Source organism: Prunus avium, chromosome 4 (genome assembly GCF_965620075.1).
Source record: "Prunus avium chromosome 4, drPruAviu1.hap1.1, whole genome shotgun sequence".
Classification (NCBI taxonomy): domain Eukaryota; kingdom Viridiplantae; phylum Streptophyta; class Magnoliopsida; order Rosales; family Rosaceae; genus Prunus; species Prunus avium.
In genome coordinates this window covers 20,060,787-20,085,673 of record NC_142287.1, presented here as the reverse complement: position 1 = coordinate 20,085,673, position 24,887 = coordinate 20,060,787, and the positions used below count along the sequence as shown (strand labels likewise).

The 24,887-nt window shown below is 38.6% G+C and overlaps 2 protein-coding genes and 2 pseudogenes across 4 annotated transcripts; 1 reads left to right on the top strand and 3 right to left on the bottom strand.

The window, feature by feature from the left end:
• Positions 1-2,616: 2,616 nt before the first annotated feature.
• On the bottom strand, positions 2,617-6,024 carry LOC110758315 (heme A synthase COX15-like). Of its 3 annotated transcripts, none has more exons than XM_088252804.1 (7): positions 5,773-6,024; positions 4,805-5,103; positions 4,200-4,425; positions 3,871-4,116; positions 3,652-3,762; positions 3,032-3,163; positions 2,617-2,956 (listed from the first exon to the last, which is right to left on the bottom strand). In XM_088252804.1, the coding sequence occupies exons 1-7, from the start codon at positions 5,935-5,937 to the stop codon at positions 2,741-2,743; spliced, it is 1,395 nt and encodes a 464-aa protein (XP_088108930.1). In that variant the 5' UTR covers positions 5,938-6,024; the 3' UTR covers positions 2,617-2,740. The 3 variants fall into 3 exon arrangements, with proteins under 3 accessions (XP_088108930.1, XP_021815831.1, XP_088108931.1); XM_021960139.2 differs by having other exon boundaries at positions 2,617-2,911; positions 5,773-6,020; XM_088252805.1 differs by having other exon boundaries at positions 4,805-5,054; positions 5,773-5,912.
• Positions 6,025-8,057: 2,033 nt separating this feature from the next.
• LOC110758274 (small ribosomal subunit protein eS8) lies at positions 8,058-10,383 on the bottom strand. Its single transcript, XM_021960095.2, has 5 exons — positions 10,228-10,383; positions 9,985-10,057; positions 9,002-9,335; positions 8,470-8,657; positions 8,058-8,300 (listed from the first exon to the last, which is right to left on the bottom strand). Exons 1-5 carry the CDS (start codon positions 10,229-10,231, stop codon positions 8,222-8,224), a joined length of 678 nt encoding a protein of 225 aa, XP_021815787.1. The 5' UTR covers positions 10,232-10,383; the 3' UTR covers positions 8,058-8,221.
• Positions 10,384-14,524: 4,141 nt separating this feature from the next.
• Positions 14,525-15,930, top strand: LOC110758307 (uncharacterized; annotated as a pseudogene).
• A 1,961-nt stretch (positions 15,931-17,891) lies between these two features.
• On the bottom strand, positions 17,892-19,757 carry LOC110758287 (berberine bridge enzyme-like 17 pseudogene; annotated as a pseudogene).
• Positions 19,758-24,887: the final 5,130 nt, after the last annotated feature.

Sequence of the window (24,887 nt, the reverse complement as noted above, 5' to 3'; positions counted from 1 at the left end):
GCAGATAAAGATGGGGTGCTATGCTGGAAGACACTAGGAATTTCCAACAAACTTGTGTAAACAGGAGCATGATCAGAGCCTTCAAGTTTAATACTCTGCCCTCCCTTCCACCTGTGGGTAGGGAAAGAGGTCAAAGAACAGAGAGATGGAGCAGACGGAGAGAGAAGAAAGAAAAGAAGAAGAGAGGAAGAAGGAAAAAGAATAAAGAGAGAGAGAGAGAGAGAGAGAGAGAGAGAGAGGAAAAAAGAATTAAAAAAGAGAGGGAGGAGAATAAAAAGGAGAAAGACGAGAAGAAAGAGAGGTTGACTAAATCTGAAATGTTGGAAATAATATTTTAATATTTAATATTTAATATTAATTAGTTACTGTACGGTACGGTATGGCACCAAGCGGGATCACAAATCTGATACCGGTGTCGTGCCAAACAGTAACGGGATGACACGGTTTCATCCCGTTTAAGCATCAACACCAAACGGTTTGGCACGAGTTTGACACGGAATGGCACGGTTTCGGGACGGTATCGGTATTCCGGTTTTGATGCCCACCCCTACTCATAGGGGTGGGCATCTCATCCGAATTATCCGCGTACCGACCGTACCGTACCGACGGTATGGTTAACGGAAACAAAATTCCTAACCGGACGGTTTAATTATTCCGATCCGATCCGTACCGAAATATTTGGTTTGGTTAACGGAAACAAAATTCATAACCCGACGGAAACCCGTACCGATCCGATATTTATACTTATTTTATTATTTAAATACAAAACAAGAAACCAAAGGTAAATACAATCAGCATTTTGTATAACTCTTTTATCACCACTGTATCACTTCTTTATCATCATTGTGTCACTACTTTATCACCATTGTATCACTGCTTTATCACCATTGTATCACTTATCCGAGTACTGTAGCACTTTTTGGTCAGAGAGGAATTTATGAACTTCCTATGTTTTCCAGTTTCGACCTTTGTCCTGTTTTTTACCTGTAACTTTCCAACTGTTGATCCAAATTTTATGTTCTTTATATGGTTGGATTCAGCATGAAAAAATAAAGAACCCAACGCGGAACAAATGTCAAAATCATTTACATAAATGTAGAGAATTCAATAAAAAGAACACTCAAAAGTTCAAACAACAAACACAAGTGGCTCCCAATACATCTTGAGTACATATTGAATTAGGTTATTAGATTTTTATATTTTAAAAGGATAATTTGGTGTATTTGTTCAAGAACTTATGTTATGTGAAAGTATTATAAATTATATTTTTATTAGGATGTTTTTATTACGGTAGTACCGGCGTACCGACCCGTTCCGAACCGAATGTTAGGTTAACCGATCCGAAGTCTACCGAAGTCTTTGGTTTGGTTAACGGAAGAGAAAATGGTCTACCGAAGTCTTTGGTTTGGTTAACGGAAGAGCCCTCTACCGATCCAAACCGATCCGCGCCCAGGCCTACCTACTCAAAACGACACCTTTTTGAAGCCAAGTTGTAAAAGAAATTTAACTCGCTTAGACCAAAACGGCGTCGTTAGCCTAGGCGCTTTTATAAAAAAAAAATTGGCCTCGCGCGAGGCAGCAGCACGGAGGCTCCTCTGCGCATTTCATCTAACAGGTGGTGTGCGCCTTGGGGTCGCCAGAGACCTTCACCACCATTTTTCTCAGCTGCCAGGGGTCGCCTGACCCCATTTATCCCTCTGTGCGTCCGGCCCTGGGCTCCCACATTCTCTATTTTTTCTCCTCAAAATTCTCTCTTTATTTGTTCTCAATAAGAAATTAGCAGAAACTTCCATGGCTTCTGAAGCAGAGGCGTCTGAGATTGCTTTCTTTTCTGAAAGGATTCTGAGGGAGAGAGACCTGTCTCTGTTCGTGCCCTTCATCTTGGGCCTGGCAACCTCCGCCCCTAGAACCGACTCAAAAAAACCCATATCAAGAAAATACTGAAAGACCGATCCCGCGTGAAAGACTCATGTTCGTGGTTGAGCTGCTGGTGGATTGTGTCCCGCTGCTCATACTAGGGTTCAAAGTGGGAAGTTGGTGTGTACGCACATTCACTAGGAAAGTCTTTTGGAATTTTCTTCAATAGTTTGTGGGTTCTTCTTGGCCAAAGGCATCATATATAAAATGTTCCAGTTTCAATCATTCAACAAGTTACAGAAAATAACGAAGCTGTCTTGGATTGCAACTCAACTTTTTCTTGTAAGCTCCTTTTGCATGAAGCCTATTCTTTGCTTTCCTTAGCTCCTTTTGCATGAAGCCTACTGTTTGCCATAATTTCCCACTTTCAAGCAACATAGTTTTGGTGTTTTGGTGTTTGCATGAAGCCTAGTAATTGATCATTTTCGTATAGCCAAAAAGAGAGTGATCAAGACAAGTGAAAAGCCATATCTGGGTGGGCTAGCTTTCAAGTATATATATATAATAAGACACAAATACTTATGGTAGAAAAAGAACTCATATCAGAAATCATTCTACCGGAACCTATATCTATCACAAATTAATATTTACCAAATGCAAAACTGCCCCAAAAAAGGTGTCCTCGGTAAGCTCAAGAACTCGTGGTCACTCGATAACAATGAAATCATAATCCAAACTACAAGCACATCTCTGCACATCTAGAAAATAACTCCCGGTTTGATCGCCAGCGATATATACGTAGAGCACAAGAATCCAATAAATCTTTTTGTTTCATCCAATTAAAATGTCAAGTGGTTGTTCCAAAATTGTACTACAAAGTCATCTAGATTGTCTTTGCAACTTGAGGTAGAGATTTAAGAAGATACGGCGATGGCCTACGCAAAGTGTGATTGAGAAGGATCATCAGTGTCAGGAGAGTCAAAGCCCCAGCTTGATGTGCTGTACCAAGCTCTACAGGCACATATGACAGCAGTGTAGATATTCCCAGTGTGACCTGCAACAATAACACAACGAATTGTGCAAAACAATTCAAATCAACCTGGTCAAACTAATGAAATAATTCGAAGGAGAAGAGAAAAAAAAAAAGGAATGAAAGGTTGGAAACCATATATACCTGAAGGCCAGCCATGCCTACAGCACTTCCAATCAAAGACCGAACTGCAGGATGTATGTCAAACTTCCTTGTTGACCACCACAAAGCACCAATTGAAAATAAAGTTGCAGTTGCAAGGATACGGTGATCAAGCTACAAAGAGGAAGAACAACAATTAATCACAACCTTACTTCATGTTTGAAATTTGAAAAGATTAAAGAACAAGCTAATACGCAGTAGAAGATTTAACAATTCCATAATTTCACAAAAGCATAATCGCCTCAAGAAAATGGTTTTCATCACAAGACATTACAGTGTAACCTCAAAGAAGACACAAAAACTGCTGCTAGCCGTAGCACATTTCAATGGCTTTAAAAACAATAACTTTCCTGTAAAGATGATGACATAATCACATTTCATTTGTTCCTACACAAAACAGAAGTTCCTACAGAAAACAGATGTTTTTTTTAGTGAAGGAAGAACCTTAAAATAAGACATCTTTCCAATTTTTAACTCCTTTTTTTTTTTTTGGTAATATTTTAATTTCCCTTGTAATCATAAAAGCAACCTTGGAGATAACTTACAGCAACATTAAGTCACAAAAAACTAAAATAAAATATATTTTTTGGTCAGAAAGATACCTGCACAGTAGATGTATTCTCAAAGAAGTTCCGGATTAGTGGCTTCATGTCAAAAACATCCTCTGGGATCCATGTATCCCCCATCTTTGGAAAAGTATTGTAAGCATGCCCCTGGAATTTTCACACATAAGCACATTTATAATCTCTTACTCAGGAAAAGCCACATATCATCCATTCAATTCATTGTGAAAGGCAAGAAGGAAAACAAAAATTACATACAGCATCATTCCCAGCAACAAATGCTCCTGAGACAGCAGTTACTCCGACAAGTAAGCTTACAGGAAGAGCAAGTTGCTTCACCTTTGCTGCCCCACGAACCCAAGCTAGTGATTCAGAAGGTGGTTCCGGCATGACAACAGAAAGACCTGTCCATAAAAGGCCACAATATATAGCAAAGGCTGAAGTAAGATGAGCTGCAAGACGGTAAGGGCTTACTCTTGGCTGAGCATATTCAGATGCTGGCTCCTGTAAGAGACAGAATTATTTCAAAAATCCGTCGCTTTTATTAAATTTCAATCAAAACCACGACAAGAGAAACCATATCTGACCTCTAAACCACTTTTAACCATCCACCAACCAATTAAACCCTGCCCAGCACCAAGACCAAAAAGAGCAGACAGTCTCAGTCCAAGTTGTACGGTAATATACCCCTTACGGAGAAAATATGAGAAGGGCAACGCAAACATAATTCCCAGTGCCCTTCCCCACATTCGATGTGCATATTCCATCCAATAGATGAATTTGAAATCTTCAATACTCATCCCTTGATTTACACTACATGAGATCAAAAACCAGGTAACATTAGAAGGGTCCAAAAGAACTTCAACTCCCATTGAAAGCAACAATGTAACATCAAATATGTAATTCGTCAATCCTCAAAATTTGGGTTAAAGTAAACTACAAAATGCTAGAAAGACACATGAACGGTAAAATTATCATTACTCATATAGCCCTTCAGTTCAAAGCACATATTTTCTGTTTTGCTTCCAGCCAATAGAGGATTGCATCTGTAAACAAACTTAAGCAATTCTTGAAGACTTTTAATGTAATTTCAAGTTTAGAGGCAGATCACTACGAGCTATAAAGTGCTTAAAATGAAAACTAAAAATTAATGATGCAAAAATTTCCAGTGTTGTTTCCACTTTGCACTAACCGCTTATACTCAGGGGACTGCTTGTACTTCCCAAACTCAAGCAACCAATCCTCATCTGAGAGAGGAGGAAGCCTCCCAGTAAATTTCCAATCAGTCATCGAAAGACCAGATCGCGTTAGTCGTGTAATACCACCAAGTATCACCATACTAAACACCCATGCAGCAGAGCCAAAAAGCCAAATGCCAACCATTTTCTGAGCACGGGGTCCTCCATTTACAAGAAGCTTCAATCCCTCCTTATTTTTTATGCCTACAGAAGCAACAGTGGACATATTCCTTATAGATGGTACATAATTTCCCTGAAAATGGCATAAGAAATTCCCTTTTTATTTAATATTTTACAATACATCCCAGCCTAATTACATTAAATTGCACAAATTTGTTTTTGGCACATTTTGTGCATTTATTCATCATAGAAAACGGAGTTACTTCAAAAAATGATAGTCAACCTATAGAAAAATAAAGATTAAAAGCAGCTGCAATCGATGATACACTACAACTGAAAAGCCTTAGTTCCTGGCTCTAACTCTAATACAAGTCTGCAGTGTCATCCTAGTGAATCGATATTATATTTTACGTTTCCCCCCCTCAAATACTCTGTTTCAACAACCATTTTATCATCATTAACACTCACAGATTTCAAGATTCTATAATTCCAATCTAAATTTCTTTTCCTTTTCCAATTGGTTACAATGACAAAATGAAATTTCAAATCCATTAACTCATAGTTGGATCTCAAAATCTTTGAATGATTTTGTTTGATTATCAGAAAAAATACTGCTTAAATAGAAATTCCACAGCTGAAAATGAAACTGCAAAGCTTGTCCAAGCTCCGAAAAGCTTCCCTAATTCAACATTCACAATCCACCATACAAAATCTAAAGCACTGAACTTTAATATGCTTTTTTCGAATTTACTTACCAAAAATGAATTCAAAATAATTTAAAAAAACAAAGTGAGAAAGGAACCTTAGACAAAGATTGAAAGCCATCCAAGCATTTCCGTGTGGCTCCAGTAGAGAATAATCGATAAGATTCCTCGTTCAGAACCCTAGACGGCGTCGTTCCCCAGAGATTGTACAGAGCTTTGCTGTTCTTCTTCACAAACAACGCTACGACTCGGCTCCGAAACATTTCTCTCTCAGCTCTGAAGTCTGAAACTGAGAGGGTTTAGGAGTGGTTTTGGTTGTTCGAGGCTGATTTTATGCCTTCTTTCTCTTGGACCGTCAAACGACACCGGTTTGGGGACCCCTTTAAACAAACGAACACGTTGTCGATCTTCAAACCACGTAGAAAGTTTTCATATCAAAAACCAGGCCTCATCATTTGGCCCGCGGGCTCATGGGCCTACAGGGCCCGCCCGGCCCATTGAAAAAAAGCTCGGCCTGGCCCGTTATGGGCTTTGAGAGGGCCCGGCCCGCTTGGGTGTTTGAAGCCCGGCCCGGCCCATAGGCTCGGCCCGATTAAGCCCATGAAAGCCCGGCCCGTTAGGCCCGCATACATATATAATTATGTATAAATAAGGGTTTAGGATTATGATTACATCACTTGAATGATAAATCCCCTCTTTAAATTTTTTTGTGTGTGTTACTTGTTATAAAAATTGTGTTTGTTTCCATTGAATTCTACTCATTCCTAGTTTATAATTGGATGATTAGCACATTAATTTGTGTCATTTATTAATACAACAATTATATATATATATATAATAAGACAAACAACATATCATATCACCAAATATAATCATACCACCAAATATAATCATACTTTTCTTTAACACATCACCAAACATTTGCATATTTATTCATACCATCCCTTATAAATTGTTTTTTTAATATTTTACACTTATTATTTTTTAGGCCCATTTCGGCCCGGCCCAATGGGCTTTTTCAAGCCCGGCTCATGAGATGGGCTTGGGCTTTGAATTTTCTAAAAAAGCCCGGCCCGGCCCGGCCCAATATTTTCTCTCTCCTCTTTAAAGCCCGGCCCGGCCCATTGACGAGCCCTATCAAAAACCACAAAGTTTGATTGCAACAGTAACATACAATATATAACTTTAGGGCTAACGACATTATACCCAATTAAAAATTAAAGAAAAATATTGCAAAATCAAACCCACCCTCCCCCTATCACAACACTCCCACGACACCCACGGTTTAGGAGGCATTATCGAAATGGGCCACGGATTTTTAATTTCATCAATTTGCACCTCAATGTTTTATGACTGTATCAATTTACACATTCCATCAATTTGACCATAAAAGGTCTGCAAAAACTCAATCCCCACATAGGGATACCAGATGTGTGTCTTGGTTGGTGTGAGAGCAGATCTAGGGGTGAGGGATGTCTCATGATCATGTCAGGTGGTGATAAGAAGCAAAAACAGAAAATTTAAAAAGAAAAACCCTAAGATATAAGCATGAAGTTTTCAATAGTGTACTTCTTGAAGTACCATAGTTGGAATCATACTCATAAGAAACTACAATAGTTTATACAACTTGACCATGCATGACACTCCCACTTATGTCAAGGAAAATAAATCAATATGCCATTACCAATGCCTCTGTTTGTATCTATGTTGCACCGATACGGATACAGGTACCGCGATACAATATCATATGCTAATACAGCAAATCTTCAAAAACTAGGATACAGGTATGGCACCAATAAAATAATAATATAAATACAAAAATTGATATTTCACCTTATTCTCCCCATTATTATTACTAGTATTCCCATCACTAGAAGCTAGAACTATTACCCACACTATTCATTTCCTGTGAATCAAATGAAGTTTGTTTGGGCCCCTGTTATATGTTTTCTGTGATCTTTCTATGATAAAATGCACTCATGGATCCAATTTCGGACAGAAAAGACAAAAAGCATTGATGTCGCTAAAGAAGGTTTGAACTTCTAAACGATTTCAAGGTTCCAGTAAGCCTTGTTTGTTGATTTTGGCACAAGAATTTCAGGGCCCTTATTTTACTATTAAAGCTGAGGATTGAGGAGGTACAATTGCAGGCGCAATGGCTTTTCTCCTAAACTGATCTTTTATTTTGAAAATTCTCTCCTGACAACCCGGTATATAAATTTACCTTAAGAGGCAAACCGTCATAAAACATTTTCAAAGGCATCGAGCTTCAACATGAGAGATCAAATTTCAACGCTTGAACTCAAAACACTTCGACGGATACACCAACATTTGAAACTGCAGCATCCAACTAAGTGTTGACGCTTAAGAAAGGAAAGAGAAAGATCCAAAATGAAATATAATTGCTGATTAAACATTCAACCATAGAAACAGTGTTTACCAGTTCAACATCAAACTGAAATAAAGTGCAACCCCTCAAAAAGTAGGAAAGGATGAAGGAAATAACATATTCTGAGTCTAAATGACTAAAGTTCTGGTCACAAAATTCTAAGCAGCGGCCCCCTTCCCCTTCTTCCTCTGGAGCTTCTTCATGTAAAATTCCAGCTCTTTGCCCTCCAATATATATCTGTAAAAATTTCATAAGACCCATTATATATGACATACCTTACTTTAAAACAACAATGAAAAGAAGCTGTTATCACCATATTTCAGCCCTCGCAATACTGCAACTACACTAATGTGCCTATGACAAATCTGCTGACTAGAAACAGACAAAGGTAGATAAAGTCACATACCCATCAGAACGGCCACACTGTCCAGGTCGTGATGAGATACAGGCCAATAGACGACCACCACCAAATTGCTCTTCAATATGCTGGTCAAGGGTGCGACTCTGTTGACGCTTCTCCAACTTTCTTACTACATGCTTGCTCTTCTTCACCTCCTCAGCAACGGCAGCAGGAGGAGCAGCAGCATCACCTTCCTATTAAACAAATAACACAAAAATGCCATCAAAGACAGTAAAGAGTAATGCTGTTGACCACATTCAATGCAGTCATCAGAAGTAAATTAATCTTCCTTTAAATTTTGTTACCCGCGCACAAATATATTTCTTTCCACCATCAAGTGAGCATATTAACACAATGCCAGAAACCATCATATATATTTTCTTTAGGATTCAGAAACTAATACAATGCTTCCAGAAATAAGGAAAACACGAAAGGCAAGTCCAACCTTACCTTGAACAGCAAAATATCTTAAATCATTAGGACAAACAAAGACAAAATTAATAAATGTACCAACCCAAAGCAGATAATAGAGACCTACCTCTCCTTCTTTCTTGGCAGCAGCTGCAGTTTTCTTCTTGCGGCCAATTTCAACTCCGTAGTGCTGGAGATACCACTGCTTGAATGGTGCTGCATCAACCTGAACAATGGCACCCTTCACCAAAGTTTGAGTACGGACCAACTCATTGTTAGATGCATTGTACACGACATCAAGAAGACGGGTTTTGCGGGTCACAGCCTCACTACCCCATGAGAAATTTCCTGTGTCGAGCCTCAGAGCACGCCACTTCACATTTCCACCTCGAACTCTGATTCTCCTCACTGTCTTGTTGCTTGACAACTTTGTGTTTGCAGGTTGCCTTCCAAGCTCATACCTTCAAACAACAAGTTGAAACTAAATCAATTCTGCAATCATTGAGGCTTTAAAGTAAATTCATTTTACACAAATATAAAAACTGTTTGTAATCAATTAATATCAAACATGACAGGAACCTAAACCACTTAGCACTACGGGATTTGTGTTACTTCAAATTTTGCAAAATTTGGCAACCAAAAAACTAAATAACACTTCTCATAATCTAAGAAATGTAGGCTTTGGTGCTGTATGCCCAACAAAACTAAGACACACGCTATGACCAGAGGCATTAGATGGTGAAACACACATAATAAAAAAAATTATCAGAGAAATAACAAGAACACAACTTGTAAATCATTTAAAGTTCTTACAACATATGCAAATATATAGCTAGTTCATAAATCATCCATTCACCAGAAACGAACAAAATGAAAACACAAAGGTTTCAACTACCTACTTGTTGGAAAGAAAGAAAGAAAGAATTAATTAGATAAACAAAAGAAGCACATTATTCAGAAGTACAACTCTGATTCATTTATCAATTAGAAAACTTTAGTCTCTGTTTGGCTGACCCGTAAAATACAATAAGAGAAAAGGAATCAAAACACGGTATAACAATCTGTACCAACAAAAGCATCTAAATCAAAGAAAAGCAATTCAAAAGTTACTTTCTCTTCTTCCTCCATGCCTTCTTCTTGCCTCCAGTGGCACGTCTCTTGTGCATGGAATCTCGGGAAATACCTATAAGCCATACAATATTTGAAGATTAGCATCACAAAAATGAAAGCGAAAAGCGAAAAGAGAAAACAAAACATCACAAGAGCAAATTCACAGGTACCCATCACTGAAACGAAGTTGAAAAACAGAAAATGAATATGATTTCCAGAAGATGAGAGTGATGTGAGATGTACCCATCTTGGAAGAAGGAGAGTTCTAGGGTTTCTCTGCTCCTGGAGTTGCGGCAACGCGGCTAGGGTTTGAGACAAGTGAGGCAGCCGAGCTAGGTCTTTAGTACAAACGTAGTGAATGAAATTACGATATTGTCCTCAATAGCCCAAACCAACTCTTAACTTTGAGCCAGTTTGGATTGGGCTTTCCCAAGAATCTGCATCCCCAATAGAATTTGGTTTGAAGTGACGTCGTTAAGATCTTTATAGGCCAAGCGGCCCAAATCCGAACTTAGTTCAAGGCCAATTCTTTGGACACCCGTGTTTTATCCTAAATATTCTTTGGACACCCACGACAAATTAATTATTTTTCAAGTGCACCACCCAATTTAAGGGTGGCATATTGCGATTTGCGATTTTAATAAATTAAAATTAAAATTTGAGGTCCATTTGAATGGAATGATTGTTAATCTAGAAATTTATATGACATTACAAGTTTAAATTTATTTTTTTTTAATGAAAGGAATTTGATTAATTACTCAGACAACCTTATTAAAAGTAAATGAAGTCTAGAGTGGGCTCAAATTTAAAGAAACGACATAGTGACACTTTAGTTTGTGTACGAAACTTGATGTGTATATGATTTTTTAAATAACTGATAATAAATAAATAAAAGTTTTATGCTTGATATATCAGACTCCATTCGGAAGTTTTTCCAGGCAATATTTTGGCAATAATGCTGTTGTGACCAATACTGGTAGAGCTGGCAAACGGGTCGTTTTAACGGGTTCCGGGTCGTTAACGGGTCAACCCGTTTTCTTAACGGGTTGACACGAACACGACCCGTTAAGCTAACGGGTCAGAAATACTCAACCCAAACACGACCCGCACATATTCGCGAATAACACGACACGACCCGTTATGACTAATGGGTCGTTTTTCACCCGTTTCACCCGCTTCACCCGTTTCACCCATTTAAAAAATAAACAATATTTTTGCTGAAATTATTAAATAAAAACACCTCAACTTAGAGATATAATACAAATAAAGCTGAAATCCTTAAATAAGTCTTCCACATTACACATTGGCAAACAAAAAAACTCATAGACAACATGAGTTTCAAATTAATCTCAATTGAAAGAAGTTTTAAACAAAATGTCAAGGAGAAAAAGAATAAGTCTAGTGCCTCCTCCATGAACTAATCTCAAAACTTCAATCCTCCATGTACATAATCTCAAAATTGCAATTTTCACCAATTATGCAATCTCTGTGAAGAAAAAAAACAAAATAGACAAAAATGAGAAAATAACATTAAATTATGGAGGGATACAATATGAATAAAATATCAATTATTTATAGTTACCTTTCATCAATCATCAAGGGAAATATTATTGGAACATTGTCCTGATCTAGTCTCTTCACAAGTAAGATTGAAGATATCTTCAGTAAGGCTTTCCACTTCTGTACTTCCTTCATCTATTGCTAAGCATAAAAAAAACAGAACTTACAAAGAATTCACATGATGGAAAAACATAAAAGAAAAAAACAGCTACTAGTATTAAGTTATATAAATATACCTCCATTTCCAAAAAGCCAATCTCGAGTGCACAACAAAGCTTGAACAGTTTCTGGTAATAATGAACTACGATATTGATCTAATACTCTACCACCAATACTAAAAGCTGATTCTGATGCAACGGTAGAAATGGGAATTGTTAACACATCCCGAGCTAACTGTGAAAGTATCGGATAATGAAAATGCTCCATTTGCCACCAAGAAAGAACATCTATATCTTGCTTTCTATCTAGTCTTTCCTCATCTAAATACTTATGCATTTCATTTTTCTTACATGAACTTGAACCATTTTTGTAACTGTTATCAAAATCCTACACCATAAAAAATAAAAAACACAACTATTAGTTACATGCAAATGCAAATATACAATATGAAACAATACATAAATAAAATAATAAGAAATATGCAAATTAACCTCAAGAATGGTGTCTCCACCTTCATTATGACTAGCTGTCTCATTCGTTGGATAACTTGCATGAAGAAAAGGAGATAAAGTATCCATGTACACATGAAAAAGACAAGTCAATGTGTCTGTAACACACTTGAATTCTCGAGAATCCTTACCATGAAGCTTAGTATAAGCCCACTCTACAAAATGCAACTTATAGCGAGGATCCAAAATAATTGCAATTGCAAGAACTAAACTATACTCTGACCAATACTTCTCAAACTTCATGTTCATATTAGTTCCTATCTTGTTCATGAAACTATCATTATCTTCCATGGCTGCCTTGATTTGGTGTTGGATTATGAAGATCTTAGGGAAGAATAAATTTGATGTGGGGTACTTTGTCCCAGAAAATAAGCATGTAACTTCATAAAAATACCCCAAAAACTTGGAAATCTTCTCTACTGTAATCCACTCTTGAGGAGAAGGACAATTACTAAAATTGGAATCAATCAACCCTAAATTAATAAATGCACGATGATAGAAAAGTGCACTATCAAGCATGGTATAAGTTGAGTTCCATCTAGTAGGGACATCTTGTCTCAATCCTCTCTTACTACCCACAATCCCTACTTGTGCAACACAATCATAGAATTTTTGTTTCCTCGCCTCGGATCCCTTTATATACTTGACACATTCCCGAATCTTTGTCACTGAAGAATCAATTTCTTTAAGTCCATCTTGGACTATCAAGTTTAAAATATGGGCACAACAACGCACATGAAAAAACTGACCACCCATCAACAAAAGAGATCTAAAGTTCAATTGATTCTTCAAAATTTCAACAAAAGCAGTATTTGCAGAAGCATTATCAAGAGTAATAGAAAACAACTTCTTCTCAATCCCCCACTCATTTAATAATGCATTGATTTTTTCAGATAATGCAACACCAGAATGTGGAGGAGGCATATGACAAAAGTTGATAATTCTTTTCTGTAATCTCCAATCTTTGTCAACAAAGTGGGCAGTAAGAGCAAGATAGCCATCAGTACATACAGAGGTCCATAAATCTGATGTTAAACAAATTCTTCCCTGAACTGAGCTTAACAAACTCTGAAGTTTTTGTCTTTCACTTTTAAACATCCTCAACACACATGCTTTAACAGTATTTCTACAAGGCAACTTAATATCCGGCGAGACATAAGCAAACAAAGCCCTAACTCCCTCATATTCAACAAAGCTAAAAGGCAAGTTATGTTTTATGATTGTCTCTATTAACAAGTTCCGAAATCTGATATGATCAAATTTAGGGGAACGCAATCCAGATGATGACATAAGTAACTGTTTCACATCACCATGTGATTTCTTTAGGCAGTTTTTAGCGTGATTCAACAAATTTCCAGTCCCACACCTACTATCACACACATAAACTATCTCACAATTTTTACATCTAGCACGCCTTTTTTTATCTTCTCCAAGAGGCAATAAATCAAATGTTTCCCAAGCAGAAGATCTCAATTTTCTCTTACCAATATTGATGCCTCTAGGCTTTTTGCTTCTAGGGCTTGACTCTTTATCTTCTACATCTGCAGTACTTGTATCCCCACCCATTGAAACATCAATAGACTCCTCATCTGTGAGTCTCATAGCTTCGGTACTCTCTGTAACATCCATAAGCTTCAAAAGAAAAAAAAAGGACATAAATTCAATATCAATTATAGTAATGTAAAACTCACGGATGGAGTGTTTCAAGAATCAAAATAATAGCCTAGTGTGCAGCAAATCAATCATTATCATACCCATTGAATATCCAATAAACTATCTTTCAGCAACTATCTTTTGCTGTTTCCGTATGGATATTGTTTTACCTCTTTTCAAGTTGCAATTGTTTGGTTTTTTTAAGTAGCAAGTCTTCATCTAAACCAATAAATAAATCAAACAAAGAAAATAGGAAAGTAGAAATTAATAGTGCAGCAAGTTGACAAAATAGGTAGAAGCCACTAAACTAGTAAAGGATTGGATTGATCGGTTGGTGTTTTATTATATTCCCCAATTTCTATGAATCAATGAATCTTAACCTGAGCCTACTTTGCTAAGAGAAAGACAGAGAAGGAAAAGACAGACGGCATAAAAGAAAGCAACCGTTTCCAACTCAATTTCATACCTTTTTTCGTTGGAGAAGAGGAAAGGTAGTTGATGTTGATCCTTGATCGTTTGGTTTGGATCTATGGAGAAAAAGAGAGAACTTTTTTTTCTCTTGAGAGAAAGACAGAGAGCGGCGTGAGGAGGAGGAATAACAAAATTGAAGCTTCCTTTCAAGTTCAACCTAGGTTAATTTTTTAACGAAAATTACAAAAATGCCCTTGCTCCTAACGGGTGTAACGGGTTCACCCGTTTTCGACCCAACACGACCCGTTAGCTTAACGGGTGGCTAACGGGTTCACCCGTTTTCAACCCGACCCATTAAGCTCAACCCAAATACTGATAATTTCGTGCGAATTCGTGTCGTGTTAACGGGTCGTGTGCAATATTGCCAGGTCTAAATACTGGTTATAAGCTTTATTTGCTGACTGGTATACATTGAAAATTTGAAGGGCCTATTTCCTAATATTTGGTTTGCTGTTGAAAGATCAGGAAAGAGATACAACAATGTTTTGGCATATCATTTGTAGCCCTGTTTTTTTTTTTTTGGTCTGAACCATGAGGTGGTCCTGGATGGGCCCCAACTATGGGTGGCACCTTTAAGCCTTAACCACAACCCAGACTAATCCCCACTCACATCGGGTCGGCCCGTAAGGGGTAAAGTGTTGGCCAAAGTAGTGACTCCGAGAGCAGGGATCGAACTCCTGACCTCTCTTAAGGAATGAGAGTGCCGAACCACTCACACCAACCACCTTGGTTGTAGCCATGCTTTTATTACTAGTTCCAGGCTTTATTTTTAGCCCCGAAGTGTTGCTTTCACTAATATAGATCCTTAGTTTCAACAGAATTATTTACTGGTTATAAGTATTATTGACTGACTGGGAAATGCATTTTGGAATTAACATTTACAATCGTCTAGTTGATGAGATTTTCGGTTAACACATCTTACTGAGCAGATTGCAAACCTTGTGGAATGTACTTCATGACGGGTGCTGGTCTGGGGCTAATGGATGCTGCTACCAAAGGTGCTTTGCAAGCAGGAACACCAGTTGGTCGATTTAAGATTGGTAAAGAAGCTGGCGAATGGACAGCATCAAATTTTCATCCTTACCTACCATCAGAAGTGTATCTCACATGCAGGAAAGATATATTTATCTGCTAGAAAGCTTACAAATGCGTTTTTAAACTTCTGCCAAATTGCATAACTGCTTTATACTTGCATGTTTTTCTCTGCTAGGAAGCATGGGTTGGTAGATGCTGCAGTTAGAAGCCGCAGTTCTGATAGGAACGCTGTTGTTACTCTACCTGGTGGGATTGGGACTCTAGATGAAAATTTTGAGATATTAGCATTAATTCAGCTAGAAAGGATCGGGTCGGAGCTTCCAGTTCCATTCTTGTTGATGAACTATGACTCATTCTATTAATTCAAAGCTTCTAGGCTTCCTTGATGATTGTGAGGACTGGGGCACCCTCTCCAAGGGGAGAGATTACATCTCTGTGGAAGGTTTGTGGTAGAAACTCAGAGGCTTTGGCTTATTTGGCAGGGTTTTACAACCTACCTCCTCCTAGTGACAAAGCCAGGCATGACAACGAATTGCAAACCGCAAGCAGAACGTGTTGACGCCAAAAAGTGGTTCTTTGACTTAGAGGGTCAACTTAGTAATTTTATGCCTTCGGTATCCTTGATGCCTCAGTAGTCTACGCGATCTGCAATATGAGCAAACGTACGGTAAGACCTAGGGCACCGGTGTGGTACCGGCCGAAGGCTCTCCGATGCTTAAGTAAGTTCGGGAATAGAAAGTTCAACTGACAGATCAATAGGCTTGTATGCCGTAAGTTCTGATTACCTCTATTTTGGGATAGTTGGCCTCCTTTTATAGGCCTTGGGAGGTGTGCATTTGTTGATAATTTCGATGTGGGACTGTGGACGTCGCTTGGGAGCGTGCCACGTGTCCCAGGAGAGGGCGTTGCCCTAATAGAGAGATCGGTAGGTGGGGTGCCGAGGGCACCTCTGACCAAGCCCAACTTCCTCCACGTGTCTTGCTCTCATTGTCTGTTCATTTTGGGTATAAACAGAACGTTTTCTTGAGATGATTTGGAGATGAAGTGGTTGCCTGTAACATGCTCTTCCCTTTTTAAGTGTATGTGCAAGAGATGATAATGGTCACAAAAACTGTTGTAACTCAATGACACTTGAACATAGAAAATTAAATGGATTTGAAATAAATTTCCCAATCATATTTGAATGTTGTTGTTGCACGTGTAGTAACTATGATAGGTATCAGTTGTTAGAACAAGAGCAAAATGGAAATACAAGGAAATAAATGATTAAAATGGTAAAAGCTTTTCTATTCTCTGTCGACAACTGGGGACCTATATGGTCCTATAAATACAAAAGTAGTGACCGTAGGATAAGGATTGAGGAATTGCCAATCCCACGTTGTAAGCTACCTAACGGATAATATCCAGCATCATGGCTTATTCATGTTTATTGGCCCAAAGGCATCTCGTGTGGCCTCTTCGCCAACCTCTGGTGTGGCTTCTCTGCCACCTTCTGGTGTGGCTTTTAAGTCCCTTTTCTGTCATTTATTTTGGTGTGCTTTTTTTACTTTGTTTTTTTTGCTGTTGGCCCAGATCTTCTCAATCTCTTCTCTCCCAGTCCTCTACAGCCATTTCACCTCTCTCTCCCTCTTCTCCTCTCATCCACACCCACCCCCCTTAAGCCCATTTCTCTTCCCCTCCCACAAACTCTTTAACCCTAAACCCCTTCCTTTTTCGTAGGATTTGCTTGGTTGTCTCCTGGTTTGTTGCTGATGTTCATCTCCTACAACTTGTCCTCAAATCTGGGCTTTTGCTCTAAAGGAGTGGGCTCTGTAATTTAATGGTCAATTTAGACCAATTCATGGATTGTTTGAGCTTGATGCACGGTGGTGGCTTGCTTCCCCGAATCCACGCTCTTCATATCTCCTTTGTCGGTTCTCATGGACCTTCCTCTACTGACTGCGATGGCATATCGGGTGGCAGTGGTGGCTGCTTAGTTCTTTGGTGTGATTTTAGGGTTTGTGTGTGTCTTTAGATTTTTGGTTGTGTTGGGCCTAAATTATGTGTATTATTGTTGGGGTTTTATTTTGTTTGGTTGTACTTTTGTTTATTGTTCTGTCTGTTGTATTGGGCTTGTTTGTAACTTGCTAAGGTAATGAAATCTTCATTCCTTCGACTAAAAAAAATTCAGCATTGAAAGTAAGATTTTACTGTTGTAGTTCAATTTCATGCAATAAAATTGCATTGAACCTAATCATTGCAGATGTTCTTAGTAATGAACAGGAAAAGAAGAAATAAAGAATAAGAAATCAAAATAAATGATTCATGAACATTATTAGATAGAGAGGTGTAGATAAATGGTCCATATAATTTCTTCATTTCTTAGACGTACAGGGAGAGAGTTTGAGGGTGTGCTTCAACATTTTTGGCCAGCCTTCAATTGATAATGTACCAAAAGGAGGTTTGGAAAAAAAATATGTAACAAAAGGATTCATTTGTATATGAGAAGGACTTGTTATTTATACATGCTAATTTAAAAAAAGAACACATATTGTAGAGGTTACATGAGATCGTCATTGTAGACTACAAGCTTTTTTTTTACAATAAATGAAATGAATACTTTGGTAACATCAATAACCTCATCAAGCATGACACATAGCTCATAAGATGATTTATGTTAACCTTCCACTTATTCTCTCTCTCTCTCTCTCTCTCTCTCTCTCTCTCTCTCAGAGGTGGAATTTATTCGTTACGGATATCACATAAACATAGTATACATCTCTCTCTAAAGAGGGGGGATACTTTGCTTATGCTTGAAAAAATTATGAGGATCGACCATGGTTTTCACACGCACCAATCTATCAAAATTACCTTTGAAGTACTTCCTTCCATAAAGTGTAGCAGTTTCAAAGTTAGTCTTATTATCCTGGTTCGCACCGATGTCGAGATCCCTGTAGTTTTGGAACGCCTCTCTTGGATTCTTGGAGACATATGGTGTCATCATGTCATACAACTCTCTTGTTGAGCGAACGTACTTGTTGGTGGCCTCAATCCCTTCGTCATACCACGACGAATAGTATAGAGCAAAAAATAGGTTTCCGGCCCTGTGAGGGTATGGAGTTGCTGACTTAGAAATCTCACTCATTCTTCCACCATAAGGGTTCCAATCCAACCAAATGTGCTCTATCTCAATCATCTTCTTCCATATAGAATCAAAAACATGTTTTGGAATTGGTTCCTTCACATAGTCTGACTTACCTTTGTAGAAGGTCTCTGGTTCAGTTGGCTTGCTGAGAAGAATTTCTATGGGGGTTCCAATGGGACTTTCAGCCCAAAATACAGTGGATTCCACCCAACTCACTTCGTAGCAGTCTTTTCGTTGTAAGCCCAGTTCAGGGAAACTCTCATTCAACAATGCCACAACCTTGTCACTCGTTCCCAAGAAATGGCCAATGAATGATACTCCCACAGTCTTGTTTCCCTTGGTATCAATATTCTTCACTTGTGGCTGTGCTCTAAGGAAGACCTCTTTGGGCAGCTTGGGTGCAACAGTTTGCCACTTGTAAACCAAATCTGTAACACCTTCCTCTATGGTCCTGGTAAGGTTGAACACAGTCACTTTGGGTGGAACTGGAACCAGCTTGAGCTTCCATGAAAGAATAACTCCGAAGCTAGCTCCACCACCTCCTCTGATGGCCCAGAAAAGGTCCTCTCCCATTGACTTTCTATCAAGGATTCTACCATTAGCAGTAACTAGCTTAGCATCCACGATATTATCGATGCTAAGCCCATACTTTCTCATCATAAACCCATAGCCGCCGCCACTAAAATGGCCACCAGCACCAACCGTTGGACAAATCCCAGCAGGAAAGCCGTAAACGTTGGTTTTTGCAGCAATTGCATAATAAACTTCTCCAAGAGTAGCTCCAGAGTGAACCCAAGCGCTCTCATCCGCAACATTAACATCAATGGAGTTAATATTAAACATGTCGAGAATGACAAAGGGCACATCCGAGGTGTAAGATAAACCCTCGAAATCATGGCCACCACTTCGGATTTTAATTTGCAACCCATGATGTTTGGCACAAAGCACAGTTGCTTGGACATGGGACTCATTCTTGGCTGCTATTATGGCCAAAGGTTTTGGAGTTGCAGCTGTAGAATATCTGCGGTTATTGATATGTGCTACCAAAACAGATTGAAATGAGCTATTTTGAGGGGTGTAAATTGATTCTTGGATTGTGTGGGCAGGGTGAGGATATTTTGTGAGGCATTGGAGAAAGCGATCAATGGAAACTGTTCCTGCAGTTGTCCATGGTATCGAGAGTGAAAGGACAGAGAGAATGAAAAGCAGGACTGGAGGGTTTCTGAACTTCATTGGTAATATGTGGGATTGTTGATTTAATGCTTGGCAAGTTGGCAGTGTGATAAAACAACAGGCTTGGGGTAGTATTTATAATGGAGCCAAAGAACCCAACTTTGAATTTGTTTTTGGTTTCTCACCCAACTCGTGTAGGCCTTTTATTTTGTATAGCATTATTACGGACTTTTCTAATATCAGCGGTAACTTGTCAAACTGACCTACAGAGGTGGCTCTGTCTGTAGGGGAACAACTCAAGAGGGCCCCTAAACTTTTCCTAATACTTTGCTGCAGTCCATATGGCTGCAAAGGAGGATGAAATTCGAAAAATTTAACTGTAAGGGCTAAATTGGTTGTTTTATTAATTCAAGTGCTAAATTGGTTGACTTTTTAGTTGCAGGAGTTAAATTCGATTATGGTCATAATTCGGGGATAAAACGACTGAAAATCCTAACATAAAAATGGAACCCACATTTATCATGTTAATATTTACCACACATAGTAATCGTATAATTAAAGGATGAGATCGTGTATAAAGTTTTCTAGAATTTTTATAAGAGTTTGTAAGGTCTTAATTACAAGATCGTTTGTCAATTTGGAATGGGATAAGACCCTAAAATCAAACACATAAGATAAGACCATGTTTTTCAGATTTACAAACGTAGTCATCTTTGCTCGTTAGTTTGGCACTTGAAGACCATTGGGGGTGGCGGACCATGCACTTTGATTCATATATATTAATACGTCCACTAAATCTTTTGTTGACTTTTCTAACAAAATTATTGTAGACAATCCAATTGTAGACTTTTATAATATTAGAAAATCTCTAATAGACTTCGCTAATATTAGAATCCGTTTGAGAAATGGACCTTTTCAAATCTCTCGCTCAATCTCAAGGCAGAAAAGAACATGCTGATAAAGGCCTCTCTCTTAATTCTAAATTAGGTAGAGTTTGTTTGAATATGTACAAAATGGGGGTGTTATTTTTTGAGTCAAGCATGTTGCACAACGTTATGATTCTTGTACACTGAATATGTGATCAAGATAATTACCTTGAATCACATGGAAAATAATAAAATGATTCATTGGTTGGTGAACATCAAATGAAATTCTTGTTAGGAAAAAAAAAACGAGTTAAATATTGGGTTAGCTAGGCGCCCCATGGACTAATTGAAAATTAATGCAAATTATATTAGGAAAGTTTACAAATGGATTTTGTGCACATGTTGGATGCCGCTAAGTCTAGAAAAGATGGGAGCCTCTTTGGCAGTGGAAAGGGACTTTAACATAGTTTGTTTTGAAAGTCATTCGCTCCAGATCGTTACAGTTCTTGGTGCTAACTCTATTGATAGGTTCTTCATCGGTCCAGTGATAGAGGATACTGAGTTAGAAGGCACTGGTAATGGTTGAACGAGGCTCGGTGGATGAATTGCTTGGTAATGTTGGCGCTGACGTGTATCACAAGTGGTGATAAAGTGCTTAACATTTGACCGCATACCAGGCCACATAAAATTGAGTTGGATGCATTTGAGGGTTCACAAATATCCATAATGCCTAGCAGATGGTAAGGAGGGTTCACAAACAATCAACCAAAAGGAGTTTTGGGAAAACAAACTAAAATCTCAAGGGGTGTTCGTGTAATTTTTGAGACCTAATGGTGTTTTGTGACACAAGAAACCTCATGAGGTTTTTCATTGTCTTAATCATCTTGATATTATTGATATTGTCAATATTATAGCGATATTTTGGCCAAATATTGTTGAAGTGTGAGAGAAATTATCGACATCGATATTTTCCGGTATTATCCATATTTATACGATATTTGTATGGATATTATACCAATTTTCTTTTTCTAAATTGTTTAAGCAACAAGCTCTGTGTAACCAAAAGCTTCTTTTTTTTTTTTTTTTTTTTTTTTTTTTGTCGTCAAACTATGGAAGAAATTTATTAAAGCCGAATTGTAATGTTTACATAAGCAGCAAGAGTGTCAAACAACCACTCAGGCCAAAATTGATCCCATTTAAACTTCCCACCCGCACGAGATACATGGCTGCTACCAGATGAGCAGCCACATTGCATTTATGATTCACAAAAGCAAAAGATGCATGGCCCACATGAGAACCTAGTAACTTAATATCATGAATAATGCCTTCAATAGTAGTATATCCATCTTCATGTTACCATGCAACATCGCAACAAGCTGTTTACAATCTGTCTCCACCATTATCCTGGTAACCCGTGGCTCCAAACCCGCTGCCATCGCCTCCCATACTGCTTTCACTTCTGCAGCCAGAGCCGACTGGCACGAAAAACCCCCCACACCCCTGCCATTTCCATCTAGCCATTACTGTCCCGAGCCACCCATCTTGCTCCACCCCTCATGTGCGCTTGCGTCCAAGCGCCCTTGCAATTAAATTTGATCTAGTTATCAACTAGTTTTTACCAGATTTAGAATTCACTGCGGTCCCACTCTAGAAGTCTCAGTTGATCATGTATAAGCGGTATACTTGCATGTCCTGCCGCCACAAACTCCACAATTTGCTTTTGACATGCGAAAGCAATATCTTGTGGGTGCATATGATGCCCCTCGAAAATTGCAGCATTTCGATTCTTCCATAACCTCCATAGCCCAAATGCCAACCATTGCAAAATATCCTAATCATTGTCCTCCTTTTTATATTTTTGAAGAAAGATATGCCAGCATGATATAAAATCCCCTTCATCGAGCAACCTCGTATCTAACTATAAAGGGCTAGTGAACCAGAATACCTTTGCGAACTTGCAGTGGAAAAAAAGATGTACCAGAGATTCCCTGTCACAACCACAGAGAGCACAAACATCCTCAAGATCAACATGTCTTCATTTAAGATTTTGGCGAACCGCCAGAGCATTCAAACAAGCTCTCCAGTTGAAGCTTCTAATTTTTTGCGGTACCTGTAATCTCCAAATACTCGTCCATAGCAGTATGTGGTTATTCCTAACACTGGGTTCCCCCTGCCCTTATCTCCCCAACTCCCCATTTCTTTGTAAATATTGGGCTACCTCATAAGCTGACTTAACAGTAAAATGGCCATGCTTCGTGAAATGCCATATGAGCTTGTTTGGGCACCCCCATCGGCTAATCGCCAGTCTATTTATCAGCTTGGCTTCCGATTCCACAAACAAACGTTCCACCTCGGCGCCTCTCCATTGTTTCATATCCAGGTGAATCAGGTCCTTCATATATATATCAGCATGTCAGCATGTTGTGAGATGGTTCTGAAAGTATACAGGACTGGTAACCATGAATCCTCTCACTCGAATGTTGTCACCATTTCCCACCCTCCATCTTAAACCCGCAACTAGAACATTACGGCCCGGCAGAATACCTTTCCAACCCTAGGATGACCCACTAACTGTTCCAACTGATAGAAAGCTTCCTCCTAGGTAGTACTTATCATGAAAAAGCCGCACCAAGAGTGAATCGGTGTGGAGAACTAATCGCCATCCAATCTTAGCTAGCATAGCCAGATTAAAACAAATTAAATCACAAAAACCCAATCCTCCATTTGTTTTACGTTGTGTCATCTTTTGCCATGCCACCCAATGTATTCCTTTGGTATCCTTTTGTCCTTTCCACCAAAAGTTTGTAATCTCCCACTCAATCTCCTTGCATAGGCCAATGGGGAGTTTGAAACATGACATAGTGTAGGTATGCATAGCCATGGCAACAGCTTTAATAAGCACTTCCTCCCCGGCTACAGATAAATATTGCTCTGCCTATCCTTACAACTGCTGGAAAATCTTAACCAGCACATTCTCAAAAACATTTTTCTTCGACTGCCCAAAGTCAGCATTTATACCTAGGTATTTTCCAAATTCCTTCTTCTGTTTTATTTGTAGGATTGTTTCCAGTTTTCGGCGCCATCGTCTTGGACAATTGTTACTAAAGAATAAGGAGCTTTTGTAATAATTAATGCATTGCCCCAACTCGTCCTTATAACACTTCAACACCGGCCGCACACTTAATACCTCATGATCCTCTGCTCTACAAAAAATGACTGAGTCATCGGCAAATAATAAATGAGAAATCTGCACCCCCCTCAGGTTGAAGCTGAAAACCATGGATGAACCTATCCTCTTCATATTTACGAAGCAAGGCTGTCAATTCCTCCGCACAAATAAGAAAAAGGAAAGGAGAGAGAGGGTCTCCTTGATGGAGCCCTCTCGACGGCACAATGTTACCCGTAGCCTCCCCATTGATCATTATACTGTACGTGACTGTGGAGATACATTCCATTATCGAGTGACAAATTCTTGGCAAAGCCAAGGGTGTGTGACATAACACCTACAAAACTCCACTCCACTCTATCGTAGGATTTTGCCATGTCAAGCTTCATCACCATCTCACACAACTCACCCCCCCTTCTTTTGTTTCAAAGAATGTAATATCTCATGCACCACCAAAATATTATCTATGATCTGCCTTTCTACCACAAAGGCCGATTGGTGTTGGCTTATAATCTTTGGTAGGACCTTCTTTAGGCGATTTGTGATCACCTTGGGTATGATTTTATAGATCACATTACAAAGAGAAATCAAGTCGGAACTGCATCATCGTTTTAGGGCTGGGTGCCTAACCAAAAGCGTTTTTCTAGTTGAATATAATAATATACATATTGGTCATATGATACTGATACAATATCAGACTCAAGACAAATTCTAACCAAAGCGTTTAAACAGGCTGATATGCAATAGGAGTATTTTCCCAATGGAAAGTTTTGTACCATGACTTTCAGGCAAATGCAGGTACTATGGTTTTTGTTGATAGGCTAACCCAAGAATAAAGAGAACATAACAAGCATTACAGATACTTGGATGGGATAACTTTTTCATAATTCATATAGCCTTTCTTCCTTTGGTTTTATTTTTTAGGGTTTGAAGTGGAAGAAGAAGGAGAAAGGGTGGTTAGGGAATTAATGTTTGGTGATGCATAAAGAAACTACTAGAAACTTTTACTGTTTGAAGGAAAAACATGATTAAAAATTCCTTAAAAATAGAGATATGAAAGGAAGGGAGGGGAGATTGCAGGTGATTTGATTTTTTGGTCGAGATTGAAGGCTGGATGGTGAAGTTAATGGGTTGGAGCATTTGGATAAAGAAAGAGAGAGAAGACGAGTGAATTTTGGAAAAACTAA

Bases quoted from the DNA above. Each gene is read 5' to 3' on its own strand.
- LOC110758315 (XM_088252804.1), bottom strand. From the start codon at position 5,937: ATGTTTCGGAGCCGAGTCGTAGCGTTGTTTGTGAAGAAGAACAGCAAA. The intron at 4,426-4,804 runs GTTAGTGCAAAG...GATCTCATGTAG, and splicing joins CAGTCCCCTGAGTATAAGCG to TGTAAATCAAGGGATGAGTA. The intron at 2,957-3,031 runs GTATATATGGTT...TAGTTTGACCAG, and splicing joins TAGGCATGGCTGGCCTTCAG to GTTGATTTGAATTGTTTTGC.
- LOC110758274 (XM_021960095.2), bottom strand. The intron at 9,336-9,984 runs GTAACTTTTGAA...TGTTGTTTGAAG, and splicing joins GCATGGAGGAAGAAGAGAAA to GTATGAGCTTGGAAGGCAAC. The intron at 8,658-9,001 runs GTAGGTCTCTAT...TTTGTTTAATAG, and splicing joins CTGCCAAGAAAGAAGGAGAG to GAAGGTGATGCTGCTGCTCC.